The sequence below is a fragment of the Phalangium opilio genome, unplaced genomic scaffold, assembly GCF_054372755.1.
Source record: "Phalangium opilio isolate 3A_F unplaced genomic scaffold, DU_Popi_V2 ptg000081l_1, whole genome shotgun sequence".
Taxonomy (NCBI): domain Eukaryota; kingdom Metazoa; phylum Arthropoda; class Arachnida; order Opiliones; family Phalangiidae; genus Phalangium; species Phalangium opilio.
In genome coordinates this window covers 1,372,590-1,385,584 of record NW_028324188.1, presented here as the reverse complement: position 1 = coordinate 1,385,584, position 12,995 = coordinate 1,372,590, and the positions used below count along the sequence as shown (strand labels likewise).

At 39.3% G+C, this 12,995-nt stretch overlaps 1 protein-coding gene across 5 annotated transcripts in view; it reads right to left on the bottom strand.

The window, feature by feature from the left end:
* The window catches only part of LOC149653854 (plexin-B-like), a 145,252-nt gene that overhangs the window by 6,076 nt on the left and 126,181 nt on the right, over positions 1-12,995 (bottom strand). For all 5 annotated transcript variants that reach the window (XM_089846788.1, XM_089846789.1, XM_089846791.1 and 2 more), the window contains 17 exons: positions 11,484-12,027; positions 10,901-11,372; positions 10,073-10,428; positions 9,546-9,722; positions 8,996-9,124; positions 7,155-7,255; positions 5,269-5,413; positions 5,009-5,168; positions 4,221-4,317; positions 4,026-4,134; positions 3,757-3,885; positions 2,353-2,445; positions 2,192-2,276; positions 1,593-2,017; positions 1,374-1,510; positions 818-1,091; positions 41-740 (listed from right to left, as the gene is read on the bottom strand). In XM_089846788.1, the coding sequence (XP_089702914.1) occupies positions 41-740; positions 818-1,091; positions 1,374-1,510; positions 1,593-2,017; positions 2,192-2,276; positions 2,353-2,445; positions 3,757-3,885; positions 4,026-4,134; positions 4,221-4,317; positions 5,009-5,168; positions 5,269-5,413; positions 7,155-7,255; positions 8,996-9,124; positions 9,546-9,722; positions 10,073-10,428; positions 10,901-11,372; positions 11,484-11,906 (4,012 nt within the window). In that variant the 5' untranslated portion in view covers positions 11,907-12,027. The remainder of the gene's footprint in view (positions 1-40; positions 741-817; positions 1,092-1,373; positions 1,511-1,592; positions 2,018-2,191; positions 2,277-2,352; positions 2,446-3,756; positions 3,886-4,025; positions 4,135-4,220; positions 4,318-5,008; positions 5,169-5,268; positions 5,414-7,154; positions 7,256-8,995; positions 9,125-9,545; positions 9,723-10,072; positions 10,429-10,900; positions 11,373-11,483; positions 12,028-12,995) is intronic.

The following is a 12,995-nucleotide window of genomic DNA, read 5'->3' as shown; positions in this document are numbered from 1 at the left end:
AAAGGTCATGATGACGTAAAATGAAAGGAAACGGACATACCTTGTTTGCATTCGGATCTGACGCTATTTTCCAAGGTGTCCATTTGAAGTTGGATTCTCTTGTACTCACGTTCGGCTTGGGAACTCTTATGACGCAACACGGCCAATATAACAAGGCTTAGTAACATAAGGACGGCACCAGCGGCCGCCACGCCTCCTACCGCTTCAGGTGGGAACTCGTAATTCTTCACTACTTCATAGCGCAAGTACCCAACTTCGTAGCGCAAATTACCACCGACTCTAACTACGACCGCTGGTAAATTATTATGCGTCCTGCGTCCTAATTCGTCCGTTCCCGGTGGTTGCACTTCCGGCGGTAAACACACGAGTTGCGTCATACTTAGTGACGTCAGGTTACAAGGACGCGTTCCTATCGTCACGTTAACTTCGTTTTCTGACGTGGCCAATCGTAGATTCTCGCCTTCTACTACCAACGACTCGCCCTTGTAAAGTTTAACCGCATCATCGCGAAACGGGAAGAAACGCGGGTCAGTGACGTAGGAGAGTTCATTTGGGAGGGTGGGATAGTAATTTCGTAACTCGCGCACTGATTGGACGTCATCCATGACGAAACCAATCTTAAGTCTTAATGATTCCTCGTTACTGGTTGTTGAACGACCACGTGATGTCGTTCGGTAAGCTTCGGACTTTACCGCGGGTGACGGACACATCATAGTGGTTGAGTTTATGACGCGACACGACTGTGGCAAGGCCCATGTCGCGAAGAAATAAATAAAATACCGATATTGACCCCTTGTATAAATTTAAAAGTACTTACGGTTTCATTGACGATGTTGAGGTCATTGTAAACAACCATTCTTGGTTGTTGAATGGAGGTCAGGTTGGTTCCCAAGATCATAATGTCCCGACCGCCGCTAAAGAAACTTCGCAGAGGTTGAATGGTTTGAATCGTGGGGTCATTTGTGTATAAGAAAGGGTCGGGGTAGGTGATATTGGCACCGTCTATTCTGAGCAAGAGTTTGTTGATGGCCAATGAAGCTATGGGCGATTTTGAAGTTCGGCAACTTATCTGACTGCTACTAGCCAAAGAACTGCAATGAAATGCAAACGGATATTCACAAAGTTTGCAAGTAAGAAGTCGGGAGTGCGGCGACAAAGTTTGAGGGAATACGACCCATGTTGGTGCGAACAGCCCCGTGTCCGTCGGAGGTGATTTTAACCCCACTACCCCTTCCGTCACCTCCCAAGTAAACCTCATATCCTTAACTAATTTATCATATACTTAATCTAGACTAATCACATCCTTTCCGAGAACCCTTCTGGGCCCCAATTTGCACTGAAACCCTTCCAAAATTAAAAGTAAACGTACTTACCGTTCGACTTTGCACGGTAGATCGTCGAGGAAGACTTCAACCTTACTGCCAATATTCAAATTCAAGCCTGAGAGATACAAGCGTGTGCCGCCCGATTGGGGACCTTTCCTCGGATAAATACTCTTCAAACTCACCGACTGGAAAGAATAAACCAACCCTTCACTTCATGACAAGCTCCAGTTTGTAACCAGTGACAAACTTATGGAACTCAGTACTTACCTTATAATGAAACTTCTCCTGAGCTCTGGTAATCCCAGCCCGATTACCCACGACAACAACGGCGGGCATAGAACCACCGGCGCTGGTACCAGTTCGACATACAATCCGTACCGAGACACTGTACTCAACGGGGATACATAAAATACCCCCGATGGTAATTTTGTCCTGTATCTCCTCTTCGGTGGTCCCTAAGTTACTTCCTTCGATAGCGATCAACGTCCCACCTTCGATGGGTCCGCTCAAAGGGGTAATCAGGTCAATATGAGGCGGTGGACACAAAGCGACCGCCGTGTCCGAGCACGATTCCCGGTACAGGCAAGTACCACCGCACCACGCGCACTGGAACTTCCGGTCCCTGGTTAGGCATAAGGAACAATCGCTACGACCACCATGACTACCCAGAAGGTTGCATTTGTACAATGTCACTGTTCAATTTCATGAGATACTTAAGATTTATTTTACAATTGGGTAAAGGACGCACCCAAGGTTGGATTATTAATATAATTGGGTCCCCAATATGAATACACATACATAGTTTACATTAAAGGTGGTTCCCCCCCCCCTAAAATATCTGGGCATGGTGTTACAATTAAACATACCATTCGTTTTATCAATGAAAGTGTCCCCATTCCATAAGACGGTAATCGAAGCTTGTAACGTTCCAACTTCGGCTTGATAAGTATACTTCAAGCCAAAGAAAAATTGTAAATAAAATAAATCCAGAACCAAATGTCTGAATTAAGAAAGATTCAAAACTTACCACATTTTCGGCGCAAACGACTTTATTATCCCGTACTTTAGCAAAAACTCGTTCCTTGGCCCCTTCAATTTCGACCACGCATTGAAAACCCTCCTACATTCATTTTTAAACAAAGAGAAAACCATTCAGGAAGGCTACAGGGCCGTCTAGAGGGGTTGGGAACAGTAGGGCTATTTTCCCGTGGTCCAGGTCGGGTATAGGGTCATCTATAGGGGTCAAAACTGTCCTGAAAATGGCGGTCAGGGCCGTCTAGAGGGTTAGGGAACAGTGGGTCTATTTCCCCGTGGCCCTTGTTGTGGGATAGGGTCATCTATAGGGGTCAAAACTGTCCTGACTGTCTTGAAAATGGAGGTCATTGAAAATAGACCAAAAAACCATATCTTTTCAGACTATATATAACGTAATTTTTCTAAAATAGACCTATATTCAATATCACAGAATGAAAATCGAATATTACATATGTTGGTGATGGTGAAAGGGTTAGGTTTCGATATATAGAAAAGAGAGAAAATAAAAACGGGGTTATAAAAGAATAGGAAATTGAAAGCTATTATCGGTTCTTCGCATGTCGAGGCGCGTAACACCCATGGGGAAATCCGTGGGCTTCAGTTAACTAAACAATAGATTGTTCCATAAATTCCATAAGAGAAGCAAACAGCACGTTGCCTCTTGGTTGACGAGAGGGAAATAACACGTGATGTTTGCTTCATTTCAAGTAATTAATGCAATGGTCTTATTACTATTTACACAAACTAAAAGCCCACGAAATTCTCAGGATATTGAAAAGAAAAAAGAAATGGCCTTCCCATACTCCATAACGTAATGGCGCTTTTGTTCCAGACATACAAGATAGCGTTCCTACCCGCTAGATCCTTTTTAGCCTTCAACAAAAAATAAAAAAAAATTCCTATTTCCTTTTATACAACTCGAAACCTCTTTCATTTTATTAACCTTTTCTTGGAAAAGAGGTCACGCGTTAAGGTTTAAGCGCCTTTAATTTTAGACTCGTTTTCCGGTTCACATATTTTTTTTTTTAAAAAATAAAATGTCCCTAAAAATGTTTCGCCGTTTATATCCAGACAAGAAATAAATTAATTTTTTTAAAGTCTAATTTGTGGTTCGCTTCAATTACCTTCATAAACTAAAGAATTAAATATTTTACGACCCAAATTTTGACATTAATTAAAATAGTAATGATTAGTGTATTTATTACATTACAAAAAAAGAAATAAATCTCCACGTGCTCTGTTTCGCGCCAATTCAAAGCGCGCGAAAAATTAGAGCTATGCCTATACAACCACGCGCAAAGTTTCCCGCCAAAACAGCGCGCGCGAAAAAAATTCCACGTGCAAAATTTTATTCCCGCCAAAACGAAAGAGATTAAAGGGAAAGTATCACGCTTACCAATGGTGTTTGCAGGTTCTTAACTCCAATGACAATTTCTTTACCGATTCCATTTGGTAATAGAATTTCTTCGTCGATGCTGAAACTCGGGCAGTGTTGCCGTCCCTTAATGAGAGAATTTTGAGGATTCTAAAAAACAAACCCGTTACGAAATATATTAGCCACAAACCGATATAAAAATAATGATATTAAAACGACTGTTGACTTTGTAATAAAATATAAAAAAATAAAGTTGAAAAATATTGGTAAACAATAAAAGGGTCACTTACCCTTTCTCCAACAATGACACGATGTGAACAATTGGTGGTATTACTGACACACATATTTTCTTGAACGCACCAACTGCAAGCCCAATTACTCGTCACGCAAGTCTTACACCTAATGAGGGACAATTAGGGACAGCGAAAATTAGAAATGAAAAATATAGGCCTAGATGTTTTTAAAAACAAGAATTATAGACGCACGTTTTATGCGCGGAGCATTCGTAAAAGGCGAATGCCCGTTGAATGAAATCCGTGTCAGTCTCGCTAGACCTGACCGCCAAATTGACCATGACATGATCTGAAACCACACACACACGGAATGAATTAAGCAATATTAAGGAAAAGATTCGAGGCAAATATCACCATTAAGGTAAACTACAATCATTCGCAAATGAACACTAAACACGCTATCATACCATTAATATCATTGTCCTTTCTACAAGTCTAAACAACTTTATTTTGTTCAGTTAAAATGAAGTCATTCGGTATTTTGTTTTTTAACCAATTATGAATTTGCATATAATTTGGGAAATACACGAACTTCAATTGATTGGGAGTGGTTTTTAAATCTCGCACGAGAGATTTTCTCTCAAAATGCACGAGAGATTTTCTCTCAAAATGCACGAGAGATTTTCTCTCAAAATGCACGAGAGATTTTCTCTCAAAATGCACGAGAGATTTTCTCTCAAAATGCACGAGAGATTTTCTCTCAAAATGCACGAGAGATTTTCTCTCAAAATGCACGAGAGATTTTCTCTCAAAATGCACGAGAGATTTTCTCTCAAAATGCACGAGAGATTTTCTCTCAAAATGCACGAGAGATTTTCTCTCAAAATGCACGAGAGATTTTCTCAAAACGCACGAGATTTTTTTTCTTAAAACGCACGAGAGATTTTCTCTCAAAACGCACGAGAGATTTTCTCTCAAAACGCACGAGAGATTTTCTCAAAACGCTCGTGAACGTGGATTTATCAGAAATAGCACATTACCTTTCCCGGGCCTAATAGGGGGCCTGGCAGTGACCAAAGGCGACATACAGGACAGTCCATTTTGAATGACCCTGGCCGGAATGGGTTCGTTATCCCCAAAGACGCACAAGTAATGAGCGCCATACGGAAGTTGCGGTAACTGGTTTATTACAAGCTCAACCTGAGAACCATTTAATTGAATTAAGGACTTAATTGGCTGCCTTAAACGCTTTCGAAATTGATACTTAAAAATTTAAGTAACGGGCGACCGTCTCACTTACAACGTGCATACTGTTCAAAGGTAAATGCTCGGGTATCACAGACTGAAAATCTATGCACTGTTGAGTTTCCAGTGACAACCAACGAGGGGAACTACGATCACCGAAGGACCACGTCGCGTTCTGACAAGCTGATTTAATCGTGCACCTGAAATTAAATATTGATATTTTCAAAACAGAAGTCATCGTAACTCTCGGGGTCAAGGGGTCACGACTGGATGAAGAAAATAAGCTTTATTGATGAAAGAATAGAAAGACTTTAGGTCAAGGTAAAATTTATCCAAGATTTCCAAGAATCTGGACTATATTTCGTTGGTAAGCGATTGCCGAAAACACTCCAGGAGTCTATTTGCAGCCAGTAACAAATTTCCAGGCTTAGTTCTTATTAGAATGGCAAAAGAACCCCATATCTCCTGTCCCCAAGTCCTACTAGTAACCATCCCCTACCCTAACCATATATCTCAATGACATTGCACGTGGACCATCCATATACCCTCGTCTACAATCTCCAGTCACCAAATTCCACTAATAACTTCTCTTCCTCTAACCTTTCAGCCTAGTGACAGGCCACGTGGACATGGCATACCTTTTACTACAGTCACTTGTCACCAAGAACCACTAATAACCTACCCCTTCTTCTAACCTTCCATCTCAATGACAGGTCACGTGGAGACATCATTCTGGTATATATATATGTCTACCTTAAGAGCGAGAGTGGATTCAATTTGGCAAATGGGGCCAGAGGAAGGAAAAAGCGGCCGACAACCAGAGAAAAACAATGGGGATATCTTTTACTTTTCTTTGCTGCGAGGTCGCGCGGTGTCCTACGTACCAAGGCCTAGGTAGGTATCTACGGTCTTCCTTTCCCCATAGGAGATCCGAGAAGAGCAGATCGCGGAAACGTGAGAACCCCAAGGAAATGATATCTATACCCACCTACGTGTTTTTGTAGGCCTACAATTCTAGATTCCTGGATTTTTAGACCTAATGCACTCGTAATGAAATGCGTTAGATGTTAAAACCAGAGGATCATATTACAATGAGGGAAAAAATGTTTTTGGAAATTGGGACTTTTTTAGATACTGATGGATTTCAAAACGAGTATATTATATTGTAGTCTTTAAGGAGCTTGGAAGGACTGAAATTCCACTAGAGAAATTCAAATTTTAAGCTAATCCACTTTATTTATTCTCGATGCGTGTGCCAAGGCTTAACCTCCACGATTTGCGTTGTCTGCTTCACCGTAGAACCACTGCCTCCTTTACTTTACCTTAGTAAAGGAGGCAGTGGTAGAACCCTTTCAATATTTTCAACTCTGAAGCAGACGACGGATTATTTTGATACAGATTTATCAGATAAAAATAATATTGCGTTAAGCCTTGGCGCATGGATCGGGAATAAGGTGGGAGAATTGACTCATTAGGCTTAAATTAGGTCCAAACGGGAACTCGTAAAATGATTCAAATAAAGCTTTTTGATTTTACTTTAATTAGATTTAAATTGAGAATAACTACTGAGCAATTTAACAAATGATTGGTTTTATTTTCTAACTGTTTTGAACTCCAATGTAATTAGACTTAAATTAGGCCTAATTGGTGACTAAGCAAAAATAATAGGTCCTTTATTCAATTTTTCTTTTTATTTCTTTGCAAAACCCTGGTGGTTTCGAAGATCGAATTTTATATTTAATGAGACAGTTAAGTTTAACAACCCAATAGGGGAAACTTATTAAACTCGTACGGTAAATTTAGGCTTAGCAGGTTAAGCTGCCATGGAAGTTAAGCTCTAACAAGGGGAAAGTTTACTTTCGGGTATCGCTATTACTAGCTTAAGATGGTAACTATAAATATATATAAAAGAAAAAATGTAGCAAATGATTGTAATCTGACCTCTTTTCGAGGGAACACCATCCGCAGTAGGGATTCCTGGATTGGAGACATTCGTTGCAGTTGACGTATTGATGACATCGTTCGATTCGGACCTTAGATAGCTACCATTGCGCAAAACACACACAAAGGAACGCAAAAAGAAAAGAAAAGAAAAAATACAATTTATCTTTTGTTAGAAACTTCTCTGACACACTTTCTATTAATGCACAGAATAAATTCTATTATAACAATCCCCTTTAGATAAATGCTCTCATTAAGTACACAATTTAAGCCTAGTTTCGTTGTTAGGCTTAAATGCTAAGCCTAGTTTCATGGTTAGGACTAAATACTAAGCCTAGTTTCGTAGTTTGGCCTACAAATTATGCCCCCTTCACTCGTTAGGCCTAAAAGCTAAGCCTAGTTCCATAGTTAGGCCTAAAATTTAAACCTATTATCTTCTTTTAGGCCTAAAATTTAAACCTATTCTCTTCTTTTAGGCCTTTTCGTCTATGTTCCTTCAACCTAGGCCTACCTATAAAGTCATTTGTCACGGTAGGCCTAAAACAGTAGAACTAAAATCAAAATTCCTTTGAAAACAACTTTCTCGCTAACACCACAATTAATTTGAATGTAAAAACCATAACGGCAAAGAAAAAAAAACCCAATAAAAAAGTACTAGTCCTAGGCTTAACAAAGTACCACAAATTAATTAAAACTTTTCTCTTAAACACGAAAAGGGTAAAAAGGGAAAGCAAAATAAATAAAGAGTTACAAGTTTCTAACATTCATTACTTGTTAGACTTAGCTTAAAAAGAACAAAAAAAAATATCAAAGACGTAATGAAAAACTGGCGAAAAACACGCAACGAGCGAGCAACAAGCAAACCCTTTTTTCCTTATAAAGCCTATTTTTTGACCTACTCCTTTTCCGGCCAAATAATTTTCTTGAATACTTAATGAGGTGTAGGAGGTTTTTTTTTGGAAAAGGCGGGAAAAGGGGAGTTCTGATATACAAATAGATCGTAGTGCAAAGAGGATAAATATAAGGGAGTAGAAAATTGCATTGGTAAGATATCGTTATAAATATTAAACCTAAACATTTTTGGGAGTTTATAGAATTATTTACAGGAGGTATATTCGTTATTGGGTTAAAGATATTAAGAAATTTTGTAGAGAAAAAAGATATTAAGAAATTTTATAGAGAAAAAACGTTGAAACTATCTCAACCACTATTTCTACTCCAATATATATATAAATATATTCATCCTCCATGGTCTCGAGTTTAATCTCACGCGCTGAACAAAAGTTTTCGCGTGTTTATGTAGCTCGCGCCAAGCAAAAGTAAAGATTATACAGGAAAAGCGCGGGAAAATAAAGCTCGCGCTAGTAATAGAGAGAGAGGGAAAGAAAAAAAAGAGCGGGAAACAGCACGAGGTTTTCCTACGCAGACCTGATGATGATTTATGGGTAACACAACTTTTCGTATTGTACCCTAACACAGTACGGTCTCGGCTAGTTCGGATTCATTAATCATTTGACCGAATATGCCAGAAAAATACCGCTGGCTATTCTACCCGCTAGCGCCCGCGGGAACCTAGCTCATTTTGAGGCGAAAAAAATGATCGATTAGCGTACTTCCTCCAAAAGGGGCTAATACCTACCACTTATAACCTATACCGCTATGCAATTAAAATTGTAAGTGTTTAAAGCAATTTACTTGGGTTTTAAATTAACTTTGGAGGAAGACGACTTACAGGGGTAAACCTTCCCATGTATTTTCTATAGGCCCCTGTAAAGCATTTGCCCGCAATACACCGGTGTATGCAATAATAGGAAATATTTGGTAAAAATGGTTTTTCTTACTTTGTACGGTGTAGCGACGAATATGAACTGTTGAGACGGGTCTAAATGAAGGTCCGTAAGTACAGGATTCGGTGTATCAACCGGAACTTCCTCGAATTCTTCGATGTATGTCCCGGATGAGAAAAGTAGCTGAAAATAAACATAGTAAATTATGATTTTATTTTGATTTCAACTTAATATAATTGTGGGGAAATTATTATAAACGCGGGAATCATGTTACTTGGAGCGATTACTCTATGAAAACTCTTCTTTCTAAGGGTACCTTCAATTTTAACCTACGACCTTCAGAACTAAAGTTATAGCTAGTTTAATATGAGATCAAAAATAAAAATATTTCAAAATGTGTTTTAAAATTCGCATCAGTAGCTTATTTTAAATACGTATGTCATGATACTTGGTGCGATTACTCTACCAAATATACTCTTTCTAATGGTACCTTCAATTTTGACCTATGATCTTTTCAACTAAAGTTACGAGGTCAAACGTATTGACACGTATAGTACGTGTCTACAAATTCTAAGAAGTAAAATTTATTTTTTTTCCATTATACCTTTTTGAGTTTTCCGTCGCTAGTCCCAACAAATCCGACTGTATGCTGACCAGCTGTTGTCATGGTTACCGCCGTTAATGTCGTATTGGAGAAGGTGATGCCAGCAACTTGAGAGATGGGCACGGAACCGTTGATCTTCACAGTTTCGTTACAAAAATTTAGCACGTTCCCTGTTTTCTAAAGAATCATTTTGAAAAGAAAAACAACCCCAAAAAAAATTAAAAAATAAGACTAAGAAAAATCTCTAAGAAATACGGCAAATATATTTTAAAAAACAGACTTTGTAAAATATTCTAAAGAAAAATTATAATTTTCGACAAAATAAATTAGCATAAATTATGATAGCAGTCAGCTTAGGGGAATACATTCATTTACTAATTTATTATATATTTTAATTTGCAAGTGGACAAAGAAATCCTGAATGCATCGCCCCACTATCAGTATAGTTCAGTTCAGTTCAGTTTTCCCGTCCATTATATTATAAGTGCCATTCCAAAGAGAAAACCAAGTAATAAAATTGGACTTACTCCAGGTTCAGGGCACTGATTAATACTTCCAGCGATGTAATCCATATTTCGAGTCAATACGCTGCCATTATAGCACAAATGAATGTTTTCCGTGAACCGTTGTTCGACGTCGGACATGGCGTAGACGCAGACGGCCGAATTACGACCGGGTCTCGAGGTATGGTCGCGACTGGTAGCGAAAACCCCGACTAGAATGTCCGATCCGGGGTCAATTCGGAAATCGGTTGCTAAGTCACCGCTGACTTTGGCTAGACTGGCGTCTTGAAGGATGTTGTATTCGGTACCATCGGGACCCACGCATTGAAGGGTCACTTCAGTGTAGGTGTTGTAACGCACGTCCGATAAACAAATACGGGCTAAACAAATAAATAAATAAAAACAATGGTACTTGCTGAGAATCCCATAGATGAGTTTTACAGGTTATCCTTTATCAATATGGGAAAATACCCCCAGATCAATATGGGAAAATACCCCCCGATCAATTTGGGGAAAATACCCCCGATCAATTGTTGCAAATACCCCCGATCAATTTGGGGAAAATACCCCCGATCAATTTGGGGAAAATACCCCGATCAATTGTTGCAAATACCCCCGATCAATTTGGGGAAAATACCCCCGATCAATTTGGGGAAAATACCCCCGATCAATTTGGGGAAAATACCCCCAATCAATTGTTGCAAATACCCCCGATCCATTTGGGGAAAATACCCTCGATCAATTGTTGCAAATACCCCCTATCAATTGTTGCAAATACCCCCGATAAATATTTGCCAATTTCAAAGTTTTCCTTGACTCAGACATACTGGTACCCATAGGGTGGTAACTCACCTAAACGTGAAACATATCCCCATTCTTCAAGCGCCCTCAAATGCGTCTTGCGTTGAACAGTAGAGACATAAACGTAATCACCGGAATGAAATCCGTAGATGTACTTGACTACGTAATAATCCCGGAGATGCGAACTGATATCGACACGCGCGATGGAAGAAAACGACGTTTCAATGACCGAAAACAGACCGGAAGTAATCAATCTCCGACTGCAAATGGCCGGTACCATATCCCGGTAAGGTCCCAAACGACTGTTTGTTGTGGCGACGTACAGAACGTGAGTGTACATCCCGGGATATCGAGCCGGACCCACGAAGGCAACCGTCGAAGAATTTTCGTCATTGGCCGCTACTGGTATCGGTATCATGTCTTCGGGGTTGGCTATGTCACCCAGATGATGGCGTCGACAAGCGCCTTGATGGACACTGCCGCAAACTATGAGCATACGCGATACGGGGTCCATTACCAGAACCTGAAATTATAATGAATCAAGGAATGAAATGGATTAGGCTTTTGCATTATAACGAACGAATGAAGGGTTGAAGTGAATTAGGCCAAGATTCAAATAAGTGTCTTAAATTACCTTATTGATATTATTGGTGATAACTTTGTCAGTTCCCGTACAATCAGTAGCCGAACAATGGACGCTATCAGCTACTGGTCCAGTTTTGTAAGCGGCTTCCATATCCAATGAGGAGTTAAACTGGTACAGCCAATTAGAAGCCCCGATATAAACGCGACCGGACACGGGATCCACGACCATATGAGTGAAATTAATGCTTTCATTAACGGTGATGTAAAAGGCTTGGATGGATGACGTCTCGGAACCACTGGTAACACTTCCGGTTGAAGTAGTGAAGAGTGTGACGCACCAAATAACGCACGACAGGTGTACCAAGTACCGAAGATTTTTCCAATTCTTCCGATCTGTGATAGTTACATTAGATCGTCGTACGCGATTGGTTAAACGAGTCCGTGATGTCATGACGTCAGAAGTCGCCTCCATTTTTACGATCCCAATGGTGTACGTTACTTCCGAGTTTTAAGGAAATGCTTTCTTCCGATTTCTTTAGAGGAAAGTTTGATTTTACGTGTATTGTCCGGTCATGATGGTTCCGCCTTGGTTCCTACAGAAGATAAAACAATAGCCAACCTCAAAAGGACAGCTCAAACCAAGAAATTTACATGTTTATTCGAAAGATCATGTAATAATAATAATATAAAGTTACTATGATTTTAAACACGCTCAGTTTAAATTACGTGTGAATATGGTTAAAAATAACCAGATGTAGGCTATGCCTAGAATATTTAAAAGCTCCAGACATTAAAACTCTAGGCCTATAATACAAATAAAAATAGGCCTAAATTCAACTCTATTTCTACTAAGCCTATACCAACTGTAGACATTTTTGGCGCGTGTTTTCCTCGAGCAATCTTCTCCTTCGAAACAAGCACAACGAAAAATAAAAATAAGTAGAATATTTTCTGTTAGGCCTTGGCTAGATTTTTGGGTCTACCAGACTTTCTCCGGAGACCCGAGGAAATGGAGTTTTACGTAATGGAAAGTTAAACAGTAACGAAAGGGCGTATCTTTTAGGCTTAGTTACAATCGTAGATACGATCTTTTAGCTTTAAGGATAAGTCAAGGGAAATTAAGAAACGGAGGAGATGTTAGAATCTTTGGCAAAAACAGAAAATAAAATAGTATGTATTTACGCCTAGAGGTTTTGAAATGATACAGACAAAGGCTTAAGATGCGAATGGGAATTTTTCAAAAAGAGAGAAAGTTATAAACGGAGAAAATATTAATGGAATACAAAGGCTTAAGGGCTTCTTGTTCGTGGTGCAAATATCGGTTTTCAAACAAACCAAGGCCTAGGATAAGATTGCGCGATTTTGATTTTAATATTGAGTTAAAAAGAAACCAAGTTCAGTTTTACTTTAAACGTGTACTTTTTAAAGGGAGTGTAAATTACAAATAATGATTTATATTTATAAACCAAGCCTTAGATGGTTCAGTTTCCCTTTGCTTTCGAGATTTTTAAAGGGAGTATAAAGTAAAGGGAAAAAATTAGGGTAGATAATGTTTAATGGA